This window comes from Vidua macroura, chromosome 26 (genome assembly GCF_024509145.1).
Source record: "Vidua macroura isolate BioBank_ID:100142 chromosome 26, ASM2450914v1, whole genome shotgun sequence".
NCBI lineage: Eukaryota > Metazoa > Chordata > Aves > Passeriformes > Viduidae > Vidua > Vidua macroura.
Genome location: NC_071596.1, coordinates 3,433,144 through 3,451,685, shown reverse-complemented (window position 1 = coordinate 3,451,685; position 18,542 = coordinate 3,433,144). Strand labels below are relative to the sequence as shown.

Sequence of the window (18,542 nt, the reverse complement as noted above, 5' to 3'; positions counted from 1 at the left end):
GGCCCCTTCGATATTTGGCCTCGAGCCCGAACGCGCAGGAGAACACGGCACAACCCAGCAGCGAACCTGGCGATCACGGCACAAAATGGTGGGGAGCGAGACGCGCCGAGGGGAGGGGGAACAAAGCGCGCTGTGCGCATGCGCGGGCGGGACTGAGCGGGCGGGGCCTGACGGGAGAATCTCCCCGCGCAGGCGCAAACGGCGTCGCCCGCGTCCAAGGACGGCTCGCGAGCTCTCACGCATGCGCGGGAGGGGGACCGGGGGCCGGCCGCCCGCGTGACGTCACCGCCGCTCCGGAGTTGGCGGCGCCGCGGCGCGCGCGGCCTGTCCGGGCCCCCGGCGCGCATGCGCGCTGCGCCTCCCTCCCTTTCCCGCCCCCTCGCTCTCCCCCGCGCCCCGGGTCTCCTCCATTTTGTGCTGCGGCGGCGGCTGCGGCTCCCCCGCCTCGCTCCCGCCTCACTTTCACCCGCCTTGCCCCGCGCGAGCCAGTCCAAACCACGGCCCATGGCGGAGAGTCACTCACCGGCCGGGCTGGCGGAGTCTGCGTCCCTGGCTGGGCCTGGCGTCCCCGGTTCGGAGTCGGAAAGCCGGCGGCGGCCGCTGAGCGAGCTGCGCGTGATAGACCTGCGGGCCGAGCTCAGGCAGCGCAACTTGGACAGCGGCGGCAACAAGAGCGTCCTCATGGAGCGGCTGAGGAAGGTGAGGGCGGGCGGGCGCGCTGGGGCCGCCTCAGGGGTGCGTGTAGCGGCTGCGACCCCGGCCCGGCGGAGGAAAATGGCGCCAAAGAGCCTTTGCTGCGCCGGGGCCCGCCGGGATCGCTGCGAGCGTTCGGTGCCCGGCGGGGCCGGGCCGGCCCCGGCTCGCCCTGTGACCGCTGCTGGCACGGAGTGTCACCGAGTCCCGCTCCGGTCCCAGCTCTCCGTCGGCCCGAGTGTTTCCAGCTTCGTGCACCCCAGAGTTCTGCTGTTCTCTGAGTCGCTGGGTTTACGGTTCTGTGCGCTGTCTGTCGGGATTTTTGCTACGTACTGATGTTTTTCTGGTGATTTAGCTGGCAGCCCGTTCGCTGTATCCTCATCACAACGTTTCGTGTGGTAATACCATGAGGAATTCCTTCTCTGATCTGCTTGCTGTGTCCCAGAGCCGAGGATTTTACTCTGTCACAACAACCCGTGTGTCTGTGCACAGTCCTAAATGCTGTAGGATTGGCTTTTTTTGCTGACAGTCTTCCTGAAACCTTACACCAACACGTTACAGCCTCTGCCTCCTTGTTGCTTTGCTCTGGTGGTTTTTCGTTTGTGTATCCAAGTTGCTGATTCATGGTTTGGAATTTTTCAGCCTCTGGTATCGAGCTCTTAAACTCAACAAAAGTGTACAGATGAAATTTTTTATGTCTGTTTTTATATCTGTCTTTCTCTTTTGCCCCTATTAGGCTATTGAGGAGGAAGGAGGGAATCCTGATGAAATTCCAGTGGTTTCAGAAAATATCATGAAGAAAACTCCAAAAAGGAGCAGCAAAGGTACAGGGCAGTTAGAGAGAATTTCCACCTTATCATCCTTGAGTTTTCAAGCAAATGTACCCATGAAATGGAACCTTCATAATATTTTTTGTGTTACTGGTACTCTACCCCACATTTGTTATCAAGTTTCTAGGGATGGATGAGAAAATATTAAACTTAGCAGTCATTGAATCAGAGAATTTAATGTGATTTAACAAGGCAAGAAATGTTGAAGGATCTGTTGGTTTATTCTCAGAATTCCCTGAAATTTATATTAAGAATTACCAAGTTACACTGAAGCAGTGTCAGTGTTTTAAATACTTTTTTAATGTAGAAATGTAGAGTTTCTAGCAAATGCAAAATAAGCTCTCTAGTGTTATGCTTCATAGCTAATAGCACTTGTAATTTTCTTCTCAGAAGACAAGTTTTTAATCCATTTCTGAAGTCAGTTATGTTTTCAATACCTTATGCTTGGTTTTTGTAGAGGTAAGACAGTCTTACATAATCCTTATTTTCAGAAAAATTATTTACTGGTTTTCTAAAATTAGTTAGCACAATTTGATCTTATTTTGTAAGCAGTTAGTGTTTAAAACTTTGCATTGGAGCTGAGCAAAAGAACTCGTTTAGCTAGAGTATTTTCATTACTAGATTTGGTTTGCACAAATTTTGTGTAAACTGTTTTGCCAGCTAATTTCTTTGATTTTTCTCATGACATCTGATTTGGAGTGATGATGCAATTGCTTGCAGGCTAAAATGTGAAATCTTGACCACATAGAGGGCAAATGTCACAATTCTAGGTGAGAGAGATCTTTTAACTCATATTCTTTTTCAAGTCTTAGAAAAACACCTGATGTCTTTTACAGCACTTTTAGTGTCAGGGTGGAAATAAATGAAATGTTCCTCTTGGCTTTAAAACCCCTCTCACTTTTCAGTTGTAATGTGCTTGTAGTTTTTGAGGAAAATAAAATTCATAAAAGGTCAAACAGCTGCTTAGCTCTGAGTTTGAGGAGTTGCTGAAGCTGGTGTAGTTTTTCAGTAATTTCAGTAATTCCATTAATTGGGATAATTCACATGCAGCTGGTGGGCAGAGCACTGCAGTGAAGCTCACGGGTAAAGTAGGGTTTTTTTCAGTATTTTGTGCATTATTTTGTGTTGTGTTTGGTTGGTTTTTCTGTCCTCATAAATGTCTGTAAAGAAATGAAAGGTTGAGGTAATAAATTGCTGCAATCTGAGCTGAGCCAAATGTTCTGGGGAGGTCACAGAGCTTGAGCTCCTGCCAGGTGTTGGACTGTGGTGTATTTGTCACTTACTGGGGTGGTCACAAACAGGGAAAAAACTGAAGGGAGCACCAACTCTGGTGAAAAAGTGAAGCTTGAGGGGTCTAATTGTAATTACTGCTCTCATTCTAATGATGATGTTGTTGTTAGGACGTAGAGCAGACGAAGAGGGAGTGGAAGACAACGGCCTGGAGGAGGATTCTGGAGATGGACAGGTACAGGGGCTGGGTTTGGAGGGGACTCAGGTGGTGGCAGATGGCTCTCAAGTCACCCTGACTGTGACATGTGCTTTTTTTCTTTTCACAGGATGATCTTGAAGCAAGTTTGGATAACTTGCAGGATATTGACATGATGGATATTAGTGTGTTAGATGAAGCTGAAATAGATAATGGCAATGCAGTAGATTGTGGAGATGATTACAGTGCCCATAATATTCTTGACTCGCTGTCTGATAGTAAAGAAAATGCTGATGCAGAAGTGAAAGAACTTCCAGATCAGCCTACAGAGTATGCTGTAGGTAACTTGGAGGCATCCCCACAATTTTCAGAAATTAAAGAAGAATCAAGAGAAATACCAATAGTGATGGTATGCATCTCTTATGTGTGTGGAATCAGGTTTTCTTTTTAGAATTTATTTATTTCTGGATTAAATAGCAAAATGGTGGCTAAAGAGTACTTGGGAAGATCTGGAACTGTACTGGTTCTTGTGGTTGTTGCTTTTCTTTTTACATATTTGTGCAAATATTTGTCTTAATTTTTAAAATACTTACCTGTTGTTGGTACACATGTGATTGTACTATTTAATAGCCATTTACAGAGCATTTGTTTTTAATCATGTTTTGAACTCTGCTTCACCTTATTAATTATATATAATATATATATATATTATTCCTATTTTCATATTTTTATTTTAGAGAACATGTGAGGCATACAAATAGTGTAGCTTACTTTCTTCTCAACTGAACAGCACCATTCAGGGAATTATATTCAAGGTTATTTTTCTGCTGAGGTTGGGTCTTGCAGTTATTCAGTTGCTGAAAGTATTTTTATGTTGGCTTGCTGTGTTCATCTGGCTATTCACGCTGGGCTAGAGGATAATCCCTTCCCCCAAAATCAAGTGCTTTATCTCCTGAAATGTACAACAAAGCATTTGAAACAAGTTATTTCTGCCCCATCTAATGGGGGAGTATTGCTCTTTGTTGTGTGTCCACATTGACTATGAGGTTCTAAAGTTCTGTGGTTCTTTTCAAAAGTTGGAGAAATAAGCTTGGCCCCCTATCCCCAGGCATATCCTTGTCCTACACAAATCAAATGGAAGTAGTCAGAAAAGAGTGGGGTTTTTTGAGTGAGTAAATGTCTTGAGGCCAGGTCAGCTCCCATGATCTGCTTTCAGAAGTGAAAGAAATCATTATCAAGGCCTATAGATTTTTTTGGCTCAGGTTTGTTGCTGTAAATGACAGACATACAAATCAGAGCAATTTTGCTGGTGAAATCCCCATACTTAAAAGATTTTTGTGAGCTGACCATTATAGTTAAGAGATGAGAGATTTTATTCAGTCAGTGGGGATCAGGAAGAGTCCTGGGGGTTATCACTCAGTTTTTACCATTACTGGTTGCTTTGGATGCTGGATGTGTTTGCTGGGTAACAGCTGTCAGTGCAAATACAAATCTTCAGTTTCTCATTCAAGTTTTACTCACAATATTCCTTTATAGATAACAAGATGTCTCCTATTTGTTTTTTAAAGGTAGAGTTTGAAGATGTTGGGAACAGTTTAGATGCTTCTTCATCAGATTTAACCGTAATAAAGGTAAATGGTAGCCAGTTTTCCTTTACAAACAAAAAAAGCATAAAATAGACTATTTAATACTGTATGTTGAAACAGTGTGTGTATAGTGGGTGCATTCTTCCTCTGCAAAGAATGGGAGCTAATGCCTTTTGATTTATTCAGAGAGCCAAAGATTTATTTCTTTATCAGATCATATATATGTATGTACATACATACATATGATATATGATGTATGTGTCATACTGAGTTTGGTGGTAGATTGGATTCCTTTTATCTCATGTAAATACCAGCTCAGTGCCTTACATTGTGTTTAATTTCCATTAAAAATGTACATATCTCAGGGTGAGAAGAAAGCTGGAACTGTCTATTCCTGAAATGCTGGCCTTGTTTCCAGATCACTCCTGGTAGGTTAAGAACACCAGCTCCAGGTGAAGCTGGTGTTTCTATTGACCCTGTTTTCAGAAAGGAGACTTCAAAAAACACAGGGTAGGGAAAGGTAACATGAAGATAAGCTTTCCTCTGTGCTACTTACGTTTATTGATTTATTTGTCCATGTGAATGTGTACCATGTGTTCAACAGGTGGCTGAATTTGAGAGGTTTTAAAGTTTTCAGACTTCATAAAACTTTGAGGATGTTAAAAGCTCATCTTATTTTTTTTTCTGAGAAATTTATTAGAATGTCAATGTTTTCAAAGTTGAAATAGGCTAAATTATAGTAATGCTTTCACTAAATACTCTCCTGTGATGGGTGGATAAGAAATGTCATTCAGAATAGCATCTTGCTTATGAAATAGTGATATTTCTCCTTTTTAAAATCTTTTTCACTACAGGAACTTGAAGAGTTACCTTTGGAGCCAGGTACTGTTTGTTTTTGTTTGGTTACTTTGATTTCTTTTTTTTTTTAATGAAAAAAAATCCTGGGCATTTAAACAGTTTCATTCTTCATTTAGGCTTTTTGCGTCCCTGTTTGGTTTTTTTGGTTCTTTTTTTTAATGCATTACTGTAGTATACATTATTATGGTGGAAAATCCAGGTCATGCAGGGTCATAGAGATTGGAAACCCAGTCATATCACCAGATCTGTGAATAACCACCCTTGGAAAACTTGTTTAATGCCGTGAAATGGTTCCCTAGAACTGTTACTGCAGAGTGAGGTTAAGGAACGAGCCTTAAAGATGTAAAGGTTCTGAAAACAGATCTTGTGATATCACACTGTACAGTGGTTCTGTGAATAAATATAAATACAGGAGTGTAGGCAGTGCAAAGCTCTGGTGCAGAACAGAAATTAAGGAGTGACTGGACTTCAGAAGAAGGAACACGTTGCCATCGCAGGAATTTGCTACAGATCCTACTCGCTTTCTGGACTGCAAACACACTCAGAACCATCAGAAGATGCCCAGTTCTCATGTTGGACTGTCTCTGCTAAAAGAACTTCACAGAAATTTGGAAAATTGAACTCTCAGTGCCTTGATACGTTCAGTTAAGCATCTCGGACTCTGGAAGCTAACTAGAGAAGAAACAGAGCTGAACGATTTGCTGAAGAATATGAAGGCTGAGCCCGAAGTTTTTTGTTAAATCTGTGGGGGCATTTTTCTTGGCTGTTGAGGTGCTAGGGCTGATTTGTCAGGGTGTGAGAGAGCAGTTAGCGTGGTAGCTGTAACACTGTGTACACTAGGGTTTTCCAATCTCTGTGTAGCTTAGCAGTTCTCTTGGTGTTAGTGTGGCAGCCATGCCAGTTCCACATTTGTGATTGCTGTATTTCCCTGGTGATTAAATCTTGTGCCATTCTATTCCTGTTAAATCCGTAGAAAATGAGAAAATACTCGACATTTTGGGGGAAACTTGTAAATCTGAGCTACTTAACGAAGAACCTCCCGAAGCGGAGCGGCCGCGTGCGCAGGAAGCCAGTAACGCGGGGCCAGGCAAGAGGCTGGCTGAGGAAGAGGACGCTCTCGCTGCCGCTCAGCTGGAGGAAGATGCTTTAGCTTTGGACAGCAAATCGGCCCAAGCTTTGGCAAGGAAGGAAGCAAAGCGTTTAGTGGTAGCAAAAGGGGAGACAAGTGAACAGAGCCCCGAGGAAGAGGCCCCGGACTCTGAAGGTGTAGTGGTAGAGACCCTAAGCGATCAGAGTAGCAAACGCTCCCAAGGCCTGGAAGCCTCTAGTGGGGAGCCAGCGGAGAAAGGCGCAGGTGCCGAAGCCAGAGATAGCAAAGAAGATGGCAAGAGAGCAGAAGACAAAGCTAATTCTGAGGAATCTTCCCCTGCCACTAAAGAGTCCTCAGCCAGTGAGGGCGGTGATCAGAAAAAGAGGTTTGTTTTTTCTCCGTTCTAGACCAGATGCTATCTTTTATCATTGGTCCTTAAGTGATGCGAATAAGCTGTTTCCTTCAATTGGCCTCCGAGACTGATGAAATTGTAGCCTATTCCTAAAGGTCTCTTTTATTTCTCCATGTGTAGATATATCTTTTTTTTCTTAAGAACAGTGGGTTTGATTTCTTTCCTTCCTCAACCTTCAAAGGTTGTTTTCCCCAAATTATTCTTATTTCTGTCTTCTGCAAAACAGAATTGTCTGTTTAGGGGTACAAATCCCTATTTCCTGTCACTCTTCTAGAAAATTGCCAATAATAGTGTTTATTTTGGAACTAATTTACTGGTAGGTATCCAATTTTAGTTGTGCTGTCTAGCATTAATGGTCTTTTTGCATATGATCTTTTGAATAATATGGTGTTTTGTCTTTAGCCCTGTTGAAGACAAAGATACAAAGGCAGTCACAAAAGATGAGAAAGGTAGGTGCACATTTGGGGTTTTTGGTGGGTTTTTATGTACAATGGACGTGGAGTAAAAAGGAAGACTGTTAATTCAGTGAACCCTCCATGCAGTTGTAACACATCCTTTCAAAATGTAACTTTAAAATATCAGTTCCTTGTAACTTCTGTAGCATTATTAAGAAACAGAATTGTTTTTTTTTTTTTTAAGTTAGTTTTTTTTTTTATGAATTAACATTTGATACTTTGTAAGTCTCCTGAAAGTGATTGAAGTACAGGAAGAAAATCTGTAGCTACAAACTCTTTAAGGCTGTTCAAATGCACATTACCTATGGAGAGTTTTATGACGGAAAAATGTGAGGGGGTTAGGACTCTTAATTTTGCACTGCTGCATTTGTGTTTCATATGATCTTTTATGTTTTTTGTTCCCCAGGTCGTGTGGGGAGTGGTTCTGGCAGAAATTTGTGGGTTAGTGGACTTTCCTCTTCCACTAGAGCTACAGATTTGAAGAACCTTTTCAGCAAGTATGGAAAGGTACGTAGAGGATGTGTAAACTAACAAACCATTCTGTCAGTTTAAAAGGTTGACCTTAAATATTGCTCTTATTTTCCCTCATAATAACTGGGCAGGCTGAGTTCTTAACTTTATATTCTTTGGAAACTCTGTATCTGAAAGGAGGACAGTTCAATAAAGAAGCTTGAATGGAGGGGTGGGAGCAGAGATGGAATTTGTAGAGAATATCTGTGCAGGTACCTGTGAGAATGAGGCAGTTCTTGACAGGAGAGACTGGTAGATCTGTGTCCTTTCCAATCCAAACTGTTCTGAGAAATGATCATTAATTTAGAATTTGTTTTGTAACAGACCTACAAACACAAATCATCATGTAGTAGTCTAATTATGTCTTGAATATCCAGCTGTAGTTAATGCTGTTTTAAACTATTCCATTTGAAGGAGTATTCTCTGGAGAAATCCAGTCTTTGAGGGCAGGCTCCCACTTGTTTTGCAATGCCTGCTAGGATACAAGAGCAGAAGTTGTGGAAGGGAACTCTGTGTGACAATCTTCCCTTCTGCCAAATACTTTTCTGAATGTAATATTAAATGTTTATGTCACTAAGTGCCAGTGCCTGTCACAGACTGTCATCTGTAGGTACAGCTGTGCTGTAAGGAAATACAAAGGGGTAGTAGTTTTGTTTATTCTATTTTATTTTGGTTTTTACAATCCCACTCTCCCTTCTCTGTGTATATCTGCCTTAAGCTCCTGACCTGCTCAGCAACTTGAGGATGAATTTTCTGAGCTGCATTATTGAAGATCTCCCTGCCTGTGACAGAGGATTGATTGAACTAAATGGCTTTTAAAAGTCCTTTCCCATCCAAACTATTCTAAGAAATGGTCATTAATTTAGAATTTATTTAGTGACAGACCTGCAAACACAGAATATTTTGTTTTTTCCCCAAGGTGGTTGGTGCAAAAGTGGTGACAAATGCTCGCAGTCCTGGTGCTCGCTGCTATGGCTTTGTGACAATGTCAACATCTGAGGAGGCCACCAAGTGTATTAATCACCTCCACAGAACAGAGCTGCATGGTAAAATGATTTCTGTGGAAAAGGTAAGTGGCAGCTGTTTCATGGCAGCGTAATGAAAATAAAAGCATGCAATTTTAATCTCTGTCTCTGACTATGTAATTATTTCTGGCTGAATTTCTAGGCAAAAAATGAACCAGCAGGAAAAAAGCCTTCTGACAAAAAGGAAGGTGAAACAAGGAAGGAAAAAGACAGGCACCATTCTGCAGAATCCAAATCTGAGAAGTAAAGTCTTGTTTTGTATTTTATGATACTTAAAGACCGCTCATTTCAAGTACAGCCAGGTGACCAAGTTGAACAGTAACTGTAATAAATCTTGATTTAATGTTTCATCCTGCATTTGAAGTAGGAATAATGCTTGGAAAGTTGATGTTTTACAGTGGTAAGGGCATCTTAACTGGCTTTCTGTTCAGAAATAAGAAGCTCTTTAGTGTTAGTATAAAAACTTGTTAGCTATATTGGGAGATACTAAATCAAATTATTTCTAGGTAAACCATTATTTTTACCAGCTTTTTCACCTCTGATCTGGCTCTGTCTTGAACTCTTCTTTTAACTGACAAATATTTCTAGGATTTAGTCTGTCTTTCTGGTAGACTGACTGTGTGGTTAGTGAGTGATACTTCCAACATTGGTTTTTGAAGTGGTTTGTTCCTTTGAAAGAGGCATTTTGCTTTCCTGCTTTTTGTAGGTCTGTTGGTATTAAGAAGGAGGAGAAGATTGACAAAAAAGATGATGCTAAGAAATCCGAGAAAGATGAAAAAGAAGGAAAAGAAAAGGATGAACAAAAGACTGGATCTTCTGATAGATCCAGGGCAAGCAAATCAGGTGATGCTGGCTGTCCTTCAGAAATGTTTTCAAGGATGCTTGTACATTATTGGATGTGATTGATAATTCAGTAAAAAGAAGCTTACTTAGTAAAAACATCAGAAAATACATTGAAAATTTTTACTTCAGTTTCTAATAACTTAAAACACAATTTCCATCATATTTATGGAACTGTCACTAGGTTTAGACCTGACACTGTGTAGTTCTGTGTTCTTTTTTGGGCTTTTTTTTTTTTTTAACTGTGGCAAAGGATGTATTTTGTGGACAGAAGAATTAAATTAAATTTGTATTCTTTTAGCTGTCATCCCTGCCAGAAAATACTGCTGTAATTTTGTGATAAATTTACTGCTCCCATCCTCAAGTTGGCCAAATCTTGGCAAGCAATTTAAATCATGAATAAGTCCCATAAGCTATTAAAAACATAATTAAAATAACTTTACAGTATTTAGTATCTTCACAGTTTTGAATCTTGCAAGAATTGTTGAGTGCCTTTTGTACCATTTATTTTTGGCTCTGTTTTGTTTTTCTAGCAAGTCGAGGAACAGAAAGGACAGTGGTAATGGATAAATCTAAAGGAGAGCCAGTTATTAGTGTGAAAACCTCTGCATCAAAAGAGAGGGTAAGGCCAACTTCCAGAGAAGCTTTTGTGTAAAAATAGTTGTCAAATACATTTATGTGCTCAGAGATGAAGGGGTTTTATCCTTGCATATTGGTACATATAGCACTTTCTGGAAAGCATCAGAGTGTTAATGATGTGGCAGAGGGGAAATGCTTCTGTTTCACCTTTTTTATACTTTTTTACTCCTGACCTAGTGGAAGAAGTCGAGTTGCAATATGAAAATGGTTTTAGAATTATGCGTTTCCCTGAGCTTGGAATGTTATTGAGGAGCAGACCAGAACAGTGCTTACAAGTCAGGTTGTGTTACTGTAGTATTTAATTGTAATATTTAGAAGTTCTGGTCAAATTGGGGGTGCTTTTCCCTGGAATTCCACTGTTGTTTACCTCTGGGAAAGGCATGGTAGCCTGTTTTGTTCAGGTAGACATTGTGTAGTATTTGCCTAGGAGGTGTAGCTGGAACTGCACTGCGTTCAGCTCATGCATTGTTCTGATTCTTCTCAGAGCACCAAAAGCCAGGACCGCAAATCGGAGAGCAAGGAAAAGCAGGATATTTTATCATTTGATAAAATCAAGGAGCAGCGGGAGCGGGAACGGCAGAGGCAGAGGGAGAGAGAAATCAGGGAAACGGAGAGGCGCCGGTGAGTTCCCTCTCCCTCTAAACTTTAAATGGCATTTTTTGCTCCCTTTCTTGTTTTGTGTTTTGGATAGGCTGCAAAACAGTGCTGTGCTGACCCTCTAACTGTGATATTTCAGACTGATTTTGTACTAATTACTGCTAGAACAGACATTAATGCCAAGTGATGGAGGCTTTTACTGCTGAAATCAATGTTCTCATGAGACTTCCATAGGTGCTTTCAGGCTTTGTATTCCACTTGACTGGATTTGAATTTCCTTGATTTTTCCCCAGAGGCTTGTAAATACTTTTTGTATGTCAGATTTCTGTCTTAGGACTTGCTGTGCTCTCTGAAAGCTTTTTCAGACTGACTTAAGAGTGGATGCTGTGTTACTTAGGCAGAATTCTCACCTTTGCTTCTGTCGTTTGTATAGAATTTTTTATTTTCTCTTAAGCTGTTACTTAATTGGGAAGAACAGGGAGAGCATAGAAACTTCTTTTATAAAAATTGAAACCCCACCCAAAACAAAGAAGCAGTAAAGCTTGGACTGAAGAGTCTCAATTAAAAATCAAGTATCTCTTTTAAATTAGAGAGAGAGAGAGGCGAGACCGGGAGCAGCGCCTCGCAGCCATTCACGAGCGGGATGAGAGACAGAGGCTCCAGAGGGAGCGGGAACGGCTTGAATTCCAACGGCAGCGCCTGGACAGAGAGCGCCTGGAGAGGGAGAGGCTGGAGAGGGAAAGGATGCACATAGAGCAGGAAAGGAGACGGGAACAGGAGCGAATCCAGAGGGAGAGGGAAGAGCTGCGGCGCCAGCAGGAGCAGCTGCGCTATGAGCAGGAGCGGAGATCTGCCATGAGGAGGCCTTACGATCCTGACAGCAGGTGAGGAGCAGGGCACGGGGCTCCAAACTCCTCAGTCATGTCCCCTTTGGGAGCTCGTGGAAATGGGGAGCACTCTGGGTAAGGCAGTCATGGGAGCTCGCAGCTGAAAGACTCTTTAGGTGCTGCTTTTAACTTTGCAATTTGAAGAAGAGCAAATACCGTGCTTGTAAGCACTGTGTTCTGGTCTGCTCCTCTTTCCCAATGAGGGATGACCAAGAGTAGTAACAACTCTGGGTAGTAGAGTAGTGATAATAGAGTTAATAGAGTAGTAAAGTTGTGTGTATCAGTTTTGAATGGTAGAGGGGAAAGATACTCATTCTTTTCTCACATCACCACGTGTTGAAATTAAGCTGGTTTTGGTAAACCAAATTTTCTCTGAAACCGAAATACAAATCCTGCTTAACACACACAGATTTTTATTCATTGGGTTGAATGAGGTTTGAGGGAGCAGGAAAGGGGCGATGGTTCTGGGACTGCTGCTGATGTGAGCCCGTGTGCAGGCGGGATGACCCGTACTGGCCCGAGGCCAAGCGGCTGGCGCTGGAGGACCGGTACCACTCGGACTTCGGCCGCCAGGATCGCTTCCACGACTTCGACCACAGGGACCGCGGCCGCTACCAGGATCACTGCTTGGACAGGTGGGCAAGGCACTGGCTCTTCTTCCTATGCCTTCAGGGAAATTTGTTATCTTCTTGTGGCTTGAACGGTGTCAGCAGAGTAAAAGAAATCATTCTTGTGTATTTCTCATGTCTGATTTCACACGTGCTTGCAATCCTTTGTTTCTGTGGGTTAGGGTCATAGAAGGAGGCTGCATAAAGATTATAAGCCAAGTCCTAATGCAGTCTGCCGTGATGGAGATACAACAGTTCCTCTCAAGGTGTATGGAAGTCTGCTTTATGAATCCCTAAGATTTAGCCATTTCCTTTTGCTTTAAAACTTTCCCTATTTTCATCTTTGCAGCCTGGCTAATGCAGGTTTTTGGCGCCATAGAAAGGAAAAATATTTTCTGTGTGGTGCCATTGAGGCTTCTCTTTGCTCTCAAAGGATCTCTGGTGAAAACTGTACCTTTTGTTTTTGCTTGTAACTCATTTGTGACACTGGTAGGTTCACTCAGTATTCTCCCTTGGTATCACTGAGTACCTGGCCATCCTCAGTGGTGCCTTTTTTACCCATATTACACTGATAGGTGTTACTTTGATCTCTTTTTACACTGTGAAACAAGAACTCTTTTGAGTTATCTTGCCACTTAACAGTAGCATCCAGATTTACAGCCTAATGAATATTAACTTTTCATGTGTTATTTCATGCAGACACTGGAATTATAATTACTGTGTTGATTCAACTGAAACTTTTGTTTTTTGTTTCAGGAGAGACTGTACAAGGGGAATTCCAGATCGAGATGGGCAGGTGTGTTACAAGCAAATTACTGCTTCAGTTAGAAACCAAAACAAACTGACCCCAAAGCAGAAAGGACACAGTAGGCCAAAGCACAAACACAGTCATTTCAGCTGAGATACCTAAACAGCTAATTTTGTGTGCTAATGAGCAGAAAGTAAATTATTAGGTTACCTGCTTGCTGGGGTGGTAGCCTCAGATACAGGCAACAGGAAACATCTGAATGATGGGAGCATTCTTTCAGGCTGGTTTGTGGCAGTAAAAGCTTTTTGATTGACCATCTTAGGTGTTAAGAGAGAGCTGCTGTACTTACTTAGCTGGCAAAGGATGCCTTCTCTCACATTTATCTAAATGAAACAACTAGTGTCATAATGAAACAAGGCTGTAAAAGGACAGGTGTGAAAATCAATACCACAATGGGATTCAAAACCTTTCATTTCTGAAGAGAGATAGGAAGTAGGCAGATATTCTGTGTTAGAATTTAAAATCTGAAGCCAAGAATCTAAACCTTAAAAAACCTTACCAAAGAAAAAAGACCTCTCCCACCAGCAAACAGCACAAAATAAAAACCTGGAGTGAACCATGCCCAACAACAGAACCTGTCAAAAATGAGACAGCTAGTTTTTTCTGACAGCCCATAGAAAACAACATCCAAAAAGCCAAATTTTTGCAATCCTGGAAGAAAAGTTGTGTTGTTGTTTAGCATGACCGTGTCCTGTTTGCCTTTCAGCACTACCCAGACGAGCGGCACGGGGGGCCTGAGCGGCACTCCCGGGACAGCTGGGGTGGCTACGGCTCCGACAGGAGGATGAGTGAGGGAAGAGGGATCCCCCCACAGACCCGGTTAGTGCCTGGCAGATCAGGGAAGTGACTGGGGGCTCTTAACATTCCCTCAGTGAACCTTTGAAGGGTGACAGCAGAAGCAGCTTGACAAGTGTGAATCCTCTCTCCAGATCTTTGAGCATCTGCAGGAGCAGGGAATTGCCACGTGTAGCTCCCACGTGCCTCGGGAGAGTGAAGCTCTGTAGTGAGTAAAGAGCTGCTCAGTTAGCTCAGCTCCTGACTGTGCTTCTCCTGTAAATAACTTTCATTTCTACAGATGAGATTCAGTCGTTTCTACAGATGCCCCAGTAAGGCCTACACAAGTCTCATTCCTGGCCACTGGTCAGGTTTTAAAGGAAATTGAGTGAGAAGTCTCTGCAGTGGTGGGGTAGAGAACTTGGACTCACCTGGAATTGTAGTGGTTTCTCTTTAAACCAGTTAATCCAGCTGGGCATATTCCAGCTGCATAGTTTTCAGACAGAGGAGTGGCAGCCAATGAATTGATCCATGCCCAAGTATTTTCAGTCTATTGCAATATCCATGATGTCTCTGGATCAAAAAAGACAAGTTTTGTTGTGTGAAGGGTGCTGTTCAGCAAGTGTGTGTCATTATTTCTCTTTGACCAGTTCTGATTGCAGTGATTGGGTGGCTGCAGCTTTAGCTTGATTAACCATTTAACACACTTTGGCATGGGGTATGGTGTTTGGCTTTACCCTGTGCTGCTCAGTGGGTAGGGGACATACCTAGAAGATGTTCTTTTATTTTTTTAAGAGATGGACGTGACTGGGGAGATCATGGTCGAAAGTTAGAGGGGCATCAAGATCGTACATGGCAGGGAAATGTGGATGGAGGAGTGATGGGACGGGATCATGAGAGATGGCAAGGTACACTTGCTGCTTACCAGTGTGATTGTGGTTCTTTTCTGTGAATTACTGCTGCTGAACCTTCTAGTGGTAGTTAAACTACTGAAAAATCAAATGAAATTCTGGGAACAAGGTGATATATTTATTAGGGAAACACAAAAACCTGTATTTTTTTTTTTTCCTTTTATTTCCTCTTTTTGAATTAGGTGGCGATAGAAGCATGCCTGGTCAGTCAGGACCAGGCCATGGGATGACTCGAGGAGGGACATCAGGGTAAGAACCTCTGTCAGAATGCTTATAATGCTTCTATAATACTTTGATCTGTATAAGCCTGGATTGGCAAGGGGAAAAAAAACCCAACAAATTAAAGAAACACCTTTCAGAGTGTAGGAATGTGCCCCCTGTTGATGGAGGGACCAAATTATTCTTTGTCTGCTTAAAAAGGCAAAAAGCCCAGAAATTTCTCTCCCAATTTGGTACAAAGACACCTCATAGAACCTGTTGGACTTCACCTCAGACCTGGGGCTGAAGGCAGAGGCCAAGAGGTCCCACCTAGGAAATTCACTAGAAAAGGGAGAGAACAAAGGAAATAATCACTTTTGAGGTGTGTTTTAGCAGGAGCAAGAACCTCTTGCCCCTGGCTTGGTTTTTCTCTGTAAGACCTTTGTTATTTTGCCTTTCCTTAAACCTTTTTCTGTTTCCAACACTGTTGCTGTTGAGGCAAGGATGGGAATGAACTCCATGTTCAGAAGGCAAAGAATGATCTGTTTATTCAAAGTACATCTCTCTTTTATAGAGAACATCGTGAAGACTAATTTCATTGGTCTTAGAGTAAAAACCATTTCACCTGAATGGTACACTGGACTTAGGTCAGTGTGGCAGAACATCTCTATAAACAATATGAACAGAAAACAAGATAACAGATGGTTTACATTCCTCCCAGAGGAAAAGTCTTTGGTAGAAATCATTCTCTTTTCCTCTCTGACTGAACTGAGAATATCCATACAGCACAGTTAGCCACGCTGCTAGCTTTATGCCACTGGGGGTAGCTGGGCTGTCTCGGGTGTGATGGCTTCTCTGAGAGCTCCGGAGAGCGCTGCCACCCTCGGGGGGCGCGGGGCCGTGCCCCAGCGTGCCCCAGTGTGCCCCACGCGTGCCCAGTGTGCCCCACGCGTGCCCCAGTGTGCCCCACGCGTGCCCCAGCGTGCCCAGTGTGCCCCAGTGTGCCCCACGCGTGCCCAGTGTGCCCCACGCGTGCCCCAGTGTGCCCCACGCGTGCCCCAGCGTGCCCAGTGTGCCCCAGTGTGCCCCACGCGTGCCCAGCGTGCCCCACGCGTGCCCCACGCGTGCCCAGTGTGCCCCACGCGTGCCCCAGTGTGCCCCACGCGTGCCCCACGCGTGCCCAGTGTGCCCCACGCGTGCCCAGTGTGCCCCACGCGTGCCCCAGTGTGCCCAGTGTGCCCCAGCGTGCCCCACGCGTGCCGTTGTTCGCAGGCGCGGAGGCTTCGCCGGGAGCCCGGCGCAGGCGCTGCCGGGCAGCGGGATCCCAGCTGTGTTTGCAGGCCCCGAGAGGACGAGCAGGCCGAGCGAGCCCCGCTTCAGCCGCCGCTACTGACGGCTCGCTGTACATAAACGTGGTTTTTAAACTGCCGCCTGACAGCGGGGGTGAGTTTTATTAACCCAGGGTCACCTTGAGTTCGTGATTCTAAAAATGCCAGACTGCTGCTGCGCTGTAGCCAAATACTGTGTCAACTTGGTTTGGGGTTTGTTGGTTTTGGTTTGGTTTTTTTTTTTTTTGTTTGTTTGTTTGTTTGTAATGAACATGGTGTTGGTCAAACATCGCTTTTAAGTTTCTGTAAGTGAAACATTCCATTTTTCAAAAATAATAAAACCGGTTTATGGCTACTATTTTTTTTTTCCTGGAGTCTTTGGTGACCTCGTGAGAGGTTTAAAAATCATTAAAGAGACAATCCGCTTTTAGCACTGTGAGACTTGAAGAGAAGTGATAGATCTGTGACATTTTGGATGTGGAGGGGCCTGCCAGACCCTGCCTGTCTTTAATTATTTCCTTTGTGCCATTAAGTTTAAATATTCTTTCTACATTTCCATTTTAGTTTTCTGTGGAGAGTAGAAGGAGGAGGAAGAAGGAAAGCTGGGAGAAAGGGGGAAGGAGAGAGAGGAGGAAGAAGAAGGTAGGAGGCCTGAAAAGTAGGATTGAGTTCATTCTAGGGGTCAGTGCTCATCTTGGTCACCTCCCTCTGATGCTGATAGCCTGCTCTGCTCACTGCTTTGCATCTTCAACATAAAAACCTAAAAGCCAAACGTGAGAATACTCCCAGGGTCAGAAGTCACATCATCTCCCCCCTCAGCAGCACCACAAACACCTGGGGGCCACAGGTGGGGCAGAGGGTGCCCCACATCCCCCAGGCACTCTGGAGATGCTGAGGGGAAGGAGAAGGCAGGAGAGACCAAGAACAGGTGTCCCCTGGGGCCGTGCTCACAGGTTTGGGGTGATGTCACAGTGGTGGAGCCCCTCAGTCACAAATTTTAATTCTCCTTCTCTTCCCTATGGCCTGTCTTTATTTCTTCCATCCACCTCTGGCTTCCTGTCCCTGTGTTTTAATTCCTCCCTTTAAAACTTCTTATTCATACACATATTGAAAAATAATATTAATTTATATATTAACTGAGGGTTATTTCCAAATAACTCTTCATCTACTGTATTATACACAGAATTTTAGAAGGTAAGGAATTCTGAATACAGATGCATTTGGGTCTTGAACATACAGATATAAATTTTGTGTATATATATATATAAATGAACATAAAGGCCTTGACAATGTGAGAAAATCGGTTCCATAAGGAGGAAATAGAAGTTTTTGTATTTATTTTTTCCTGTCTCTAAACTGAGATTTTGGCTCTATTTTAATCGCTGCCGCCGCCTGGCGGTGAGCGTGAGGAACTGCAAGGTTCTGAGGGCTCGCTGTGCCGCCTCCTGGCTGAAGGTGGTACTGCAGGGCAGAAACGGGCGCGGTGACACCGGGACTCGCTGCTGGCCCCAGCACAGCGACACCAGGGATTCACTGCTGTCCCCAGCACAGCGACACCAGGGATTCACTGCTGTCCCCAGCACAGTGACATCAGGGACTCATTGGTGTCCCCAGCACAGTGACACTGGGGACTCGCTGCTGGCCCCAGCACAGCGACATCAGGGATTCGCTGCTGTCCCCAGCACAGTGACACTGGGGACTCGCTGCTGTCCCCAGTACAGCTGACATCAGGGACTCACTGGTGGCCCTAGCACAGTGACATGGGCAATTCATTGGTGTCCCCAGCACAGTGACACTGGGGACTCGCTGCTGTCCCCAGCACAGTGACACCAGGGACTCACTGGTGGCCCCAGCACAGTGACACCAGGGATTCACTGCTGGCCCCAGCACAGTGACACTGGGGACTCGCTGCTGGCCCCAGCACAGTGACACCAGGGACTCGCTGCTGTCCCCAGCACAGCGACATCAGGGATTCACTGCTGTCCCCAGCACAGTGACATCAGGGACTCATTGGTGTCCCCAGCACAGTGACACTGGGGACTCGCTGCTGTCCCCAGCACAGTGACA

General features: G+C 44.0%; 1 protein-coding gene across 5 annotated transcripts; it reads left to right on the top strand.

Moving 5' to 3' along the window:
• The first annotated feature begins 4 nt into the window (after window positions 1-4).
• Window positions 5-16,833, top strand: LOC128819484 (scaffold attachment factor B1-like). Of its 5 annotated transcripts, XM_053999686.1 has the most exons (22): window positions 44-88; window positions 490-699; window positions 1,430-1,517; window positions 2,924-2,988; window positions 3,080-3,358; window positions 4,518-4,580; window positions 5,390-5,417; window positions 6,367-6,868; window positions 7,298-7,344; window positions 7,757-7,857; window positions 8,780-8,929; window positions 9,028-9,128; window positions 9,592-9,728; window positions 10,259-10,347; window positions 10,849-10,985; window positions 11,552-11,845; window positions 12,346-12,483; window positions 13,213-13,252; window positions 13,971-14,083; window positions 14,834-14,946; window positions 15,132-15,198; window positions 16,420-16,833. In XM_053999686.1, the coding sequence occupies exons 1-22, from the start codon at window positions 86-88 to the stop codon at window positions 16,538-16,540; spliced, it is 2,886 nt and encodes a 961-aa protein (XP_053855661.1). In that variant the 5' UTR covers window positions 44-85; the 3' UTR covers window positions 16,541-16,833. The 5 variants fall into 5 exon arrangements, 4 of the variants coding, with proteins under 4 accessions (XP_053855662.1, XP_053855661.1, XP_053855660.1 ...); XM_053999687.1 differs by lacking the exon at window positions 490-699 and having other exon boundaries at window positions 5-88; XM_053999685.1 differs by lacking the exon at window positions 44-88 and having other exon boundaries at window positions 273-699.
• Window positions 16,834-18,542: the final 1,709 nt, after the last annotated feature.

Coding starts and splice junctions, on each gene's coding strand:
- LOC128819484 (XM_053999685.1), top strand. CDS start 346: ATGCGCGCTGCGCCTCCCTCCCTTTCCCGCCCCCTCGCTCTCCCCCGC. Junction 4,581..5,389: donor CAGATTTAACCGTAATAAAG/GTAAATGGTAGC, acceptor TTTTCACTACAG/GAACTTGAAGAGTTACCTTT. Junction 14,084..14,833: donor GGGATCCCCCCACAGACCCG/GTTAGTGCCTGG, acceptor TATTTTTTTAAG/AGATGGACGTGACTGGGGAG.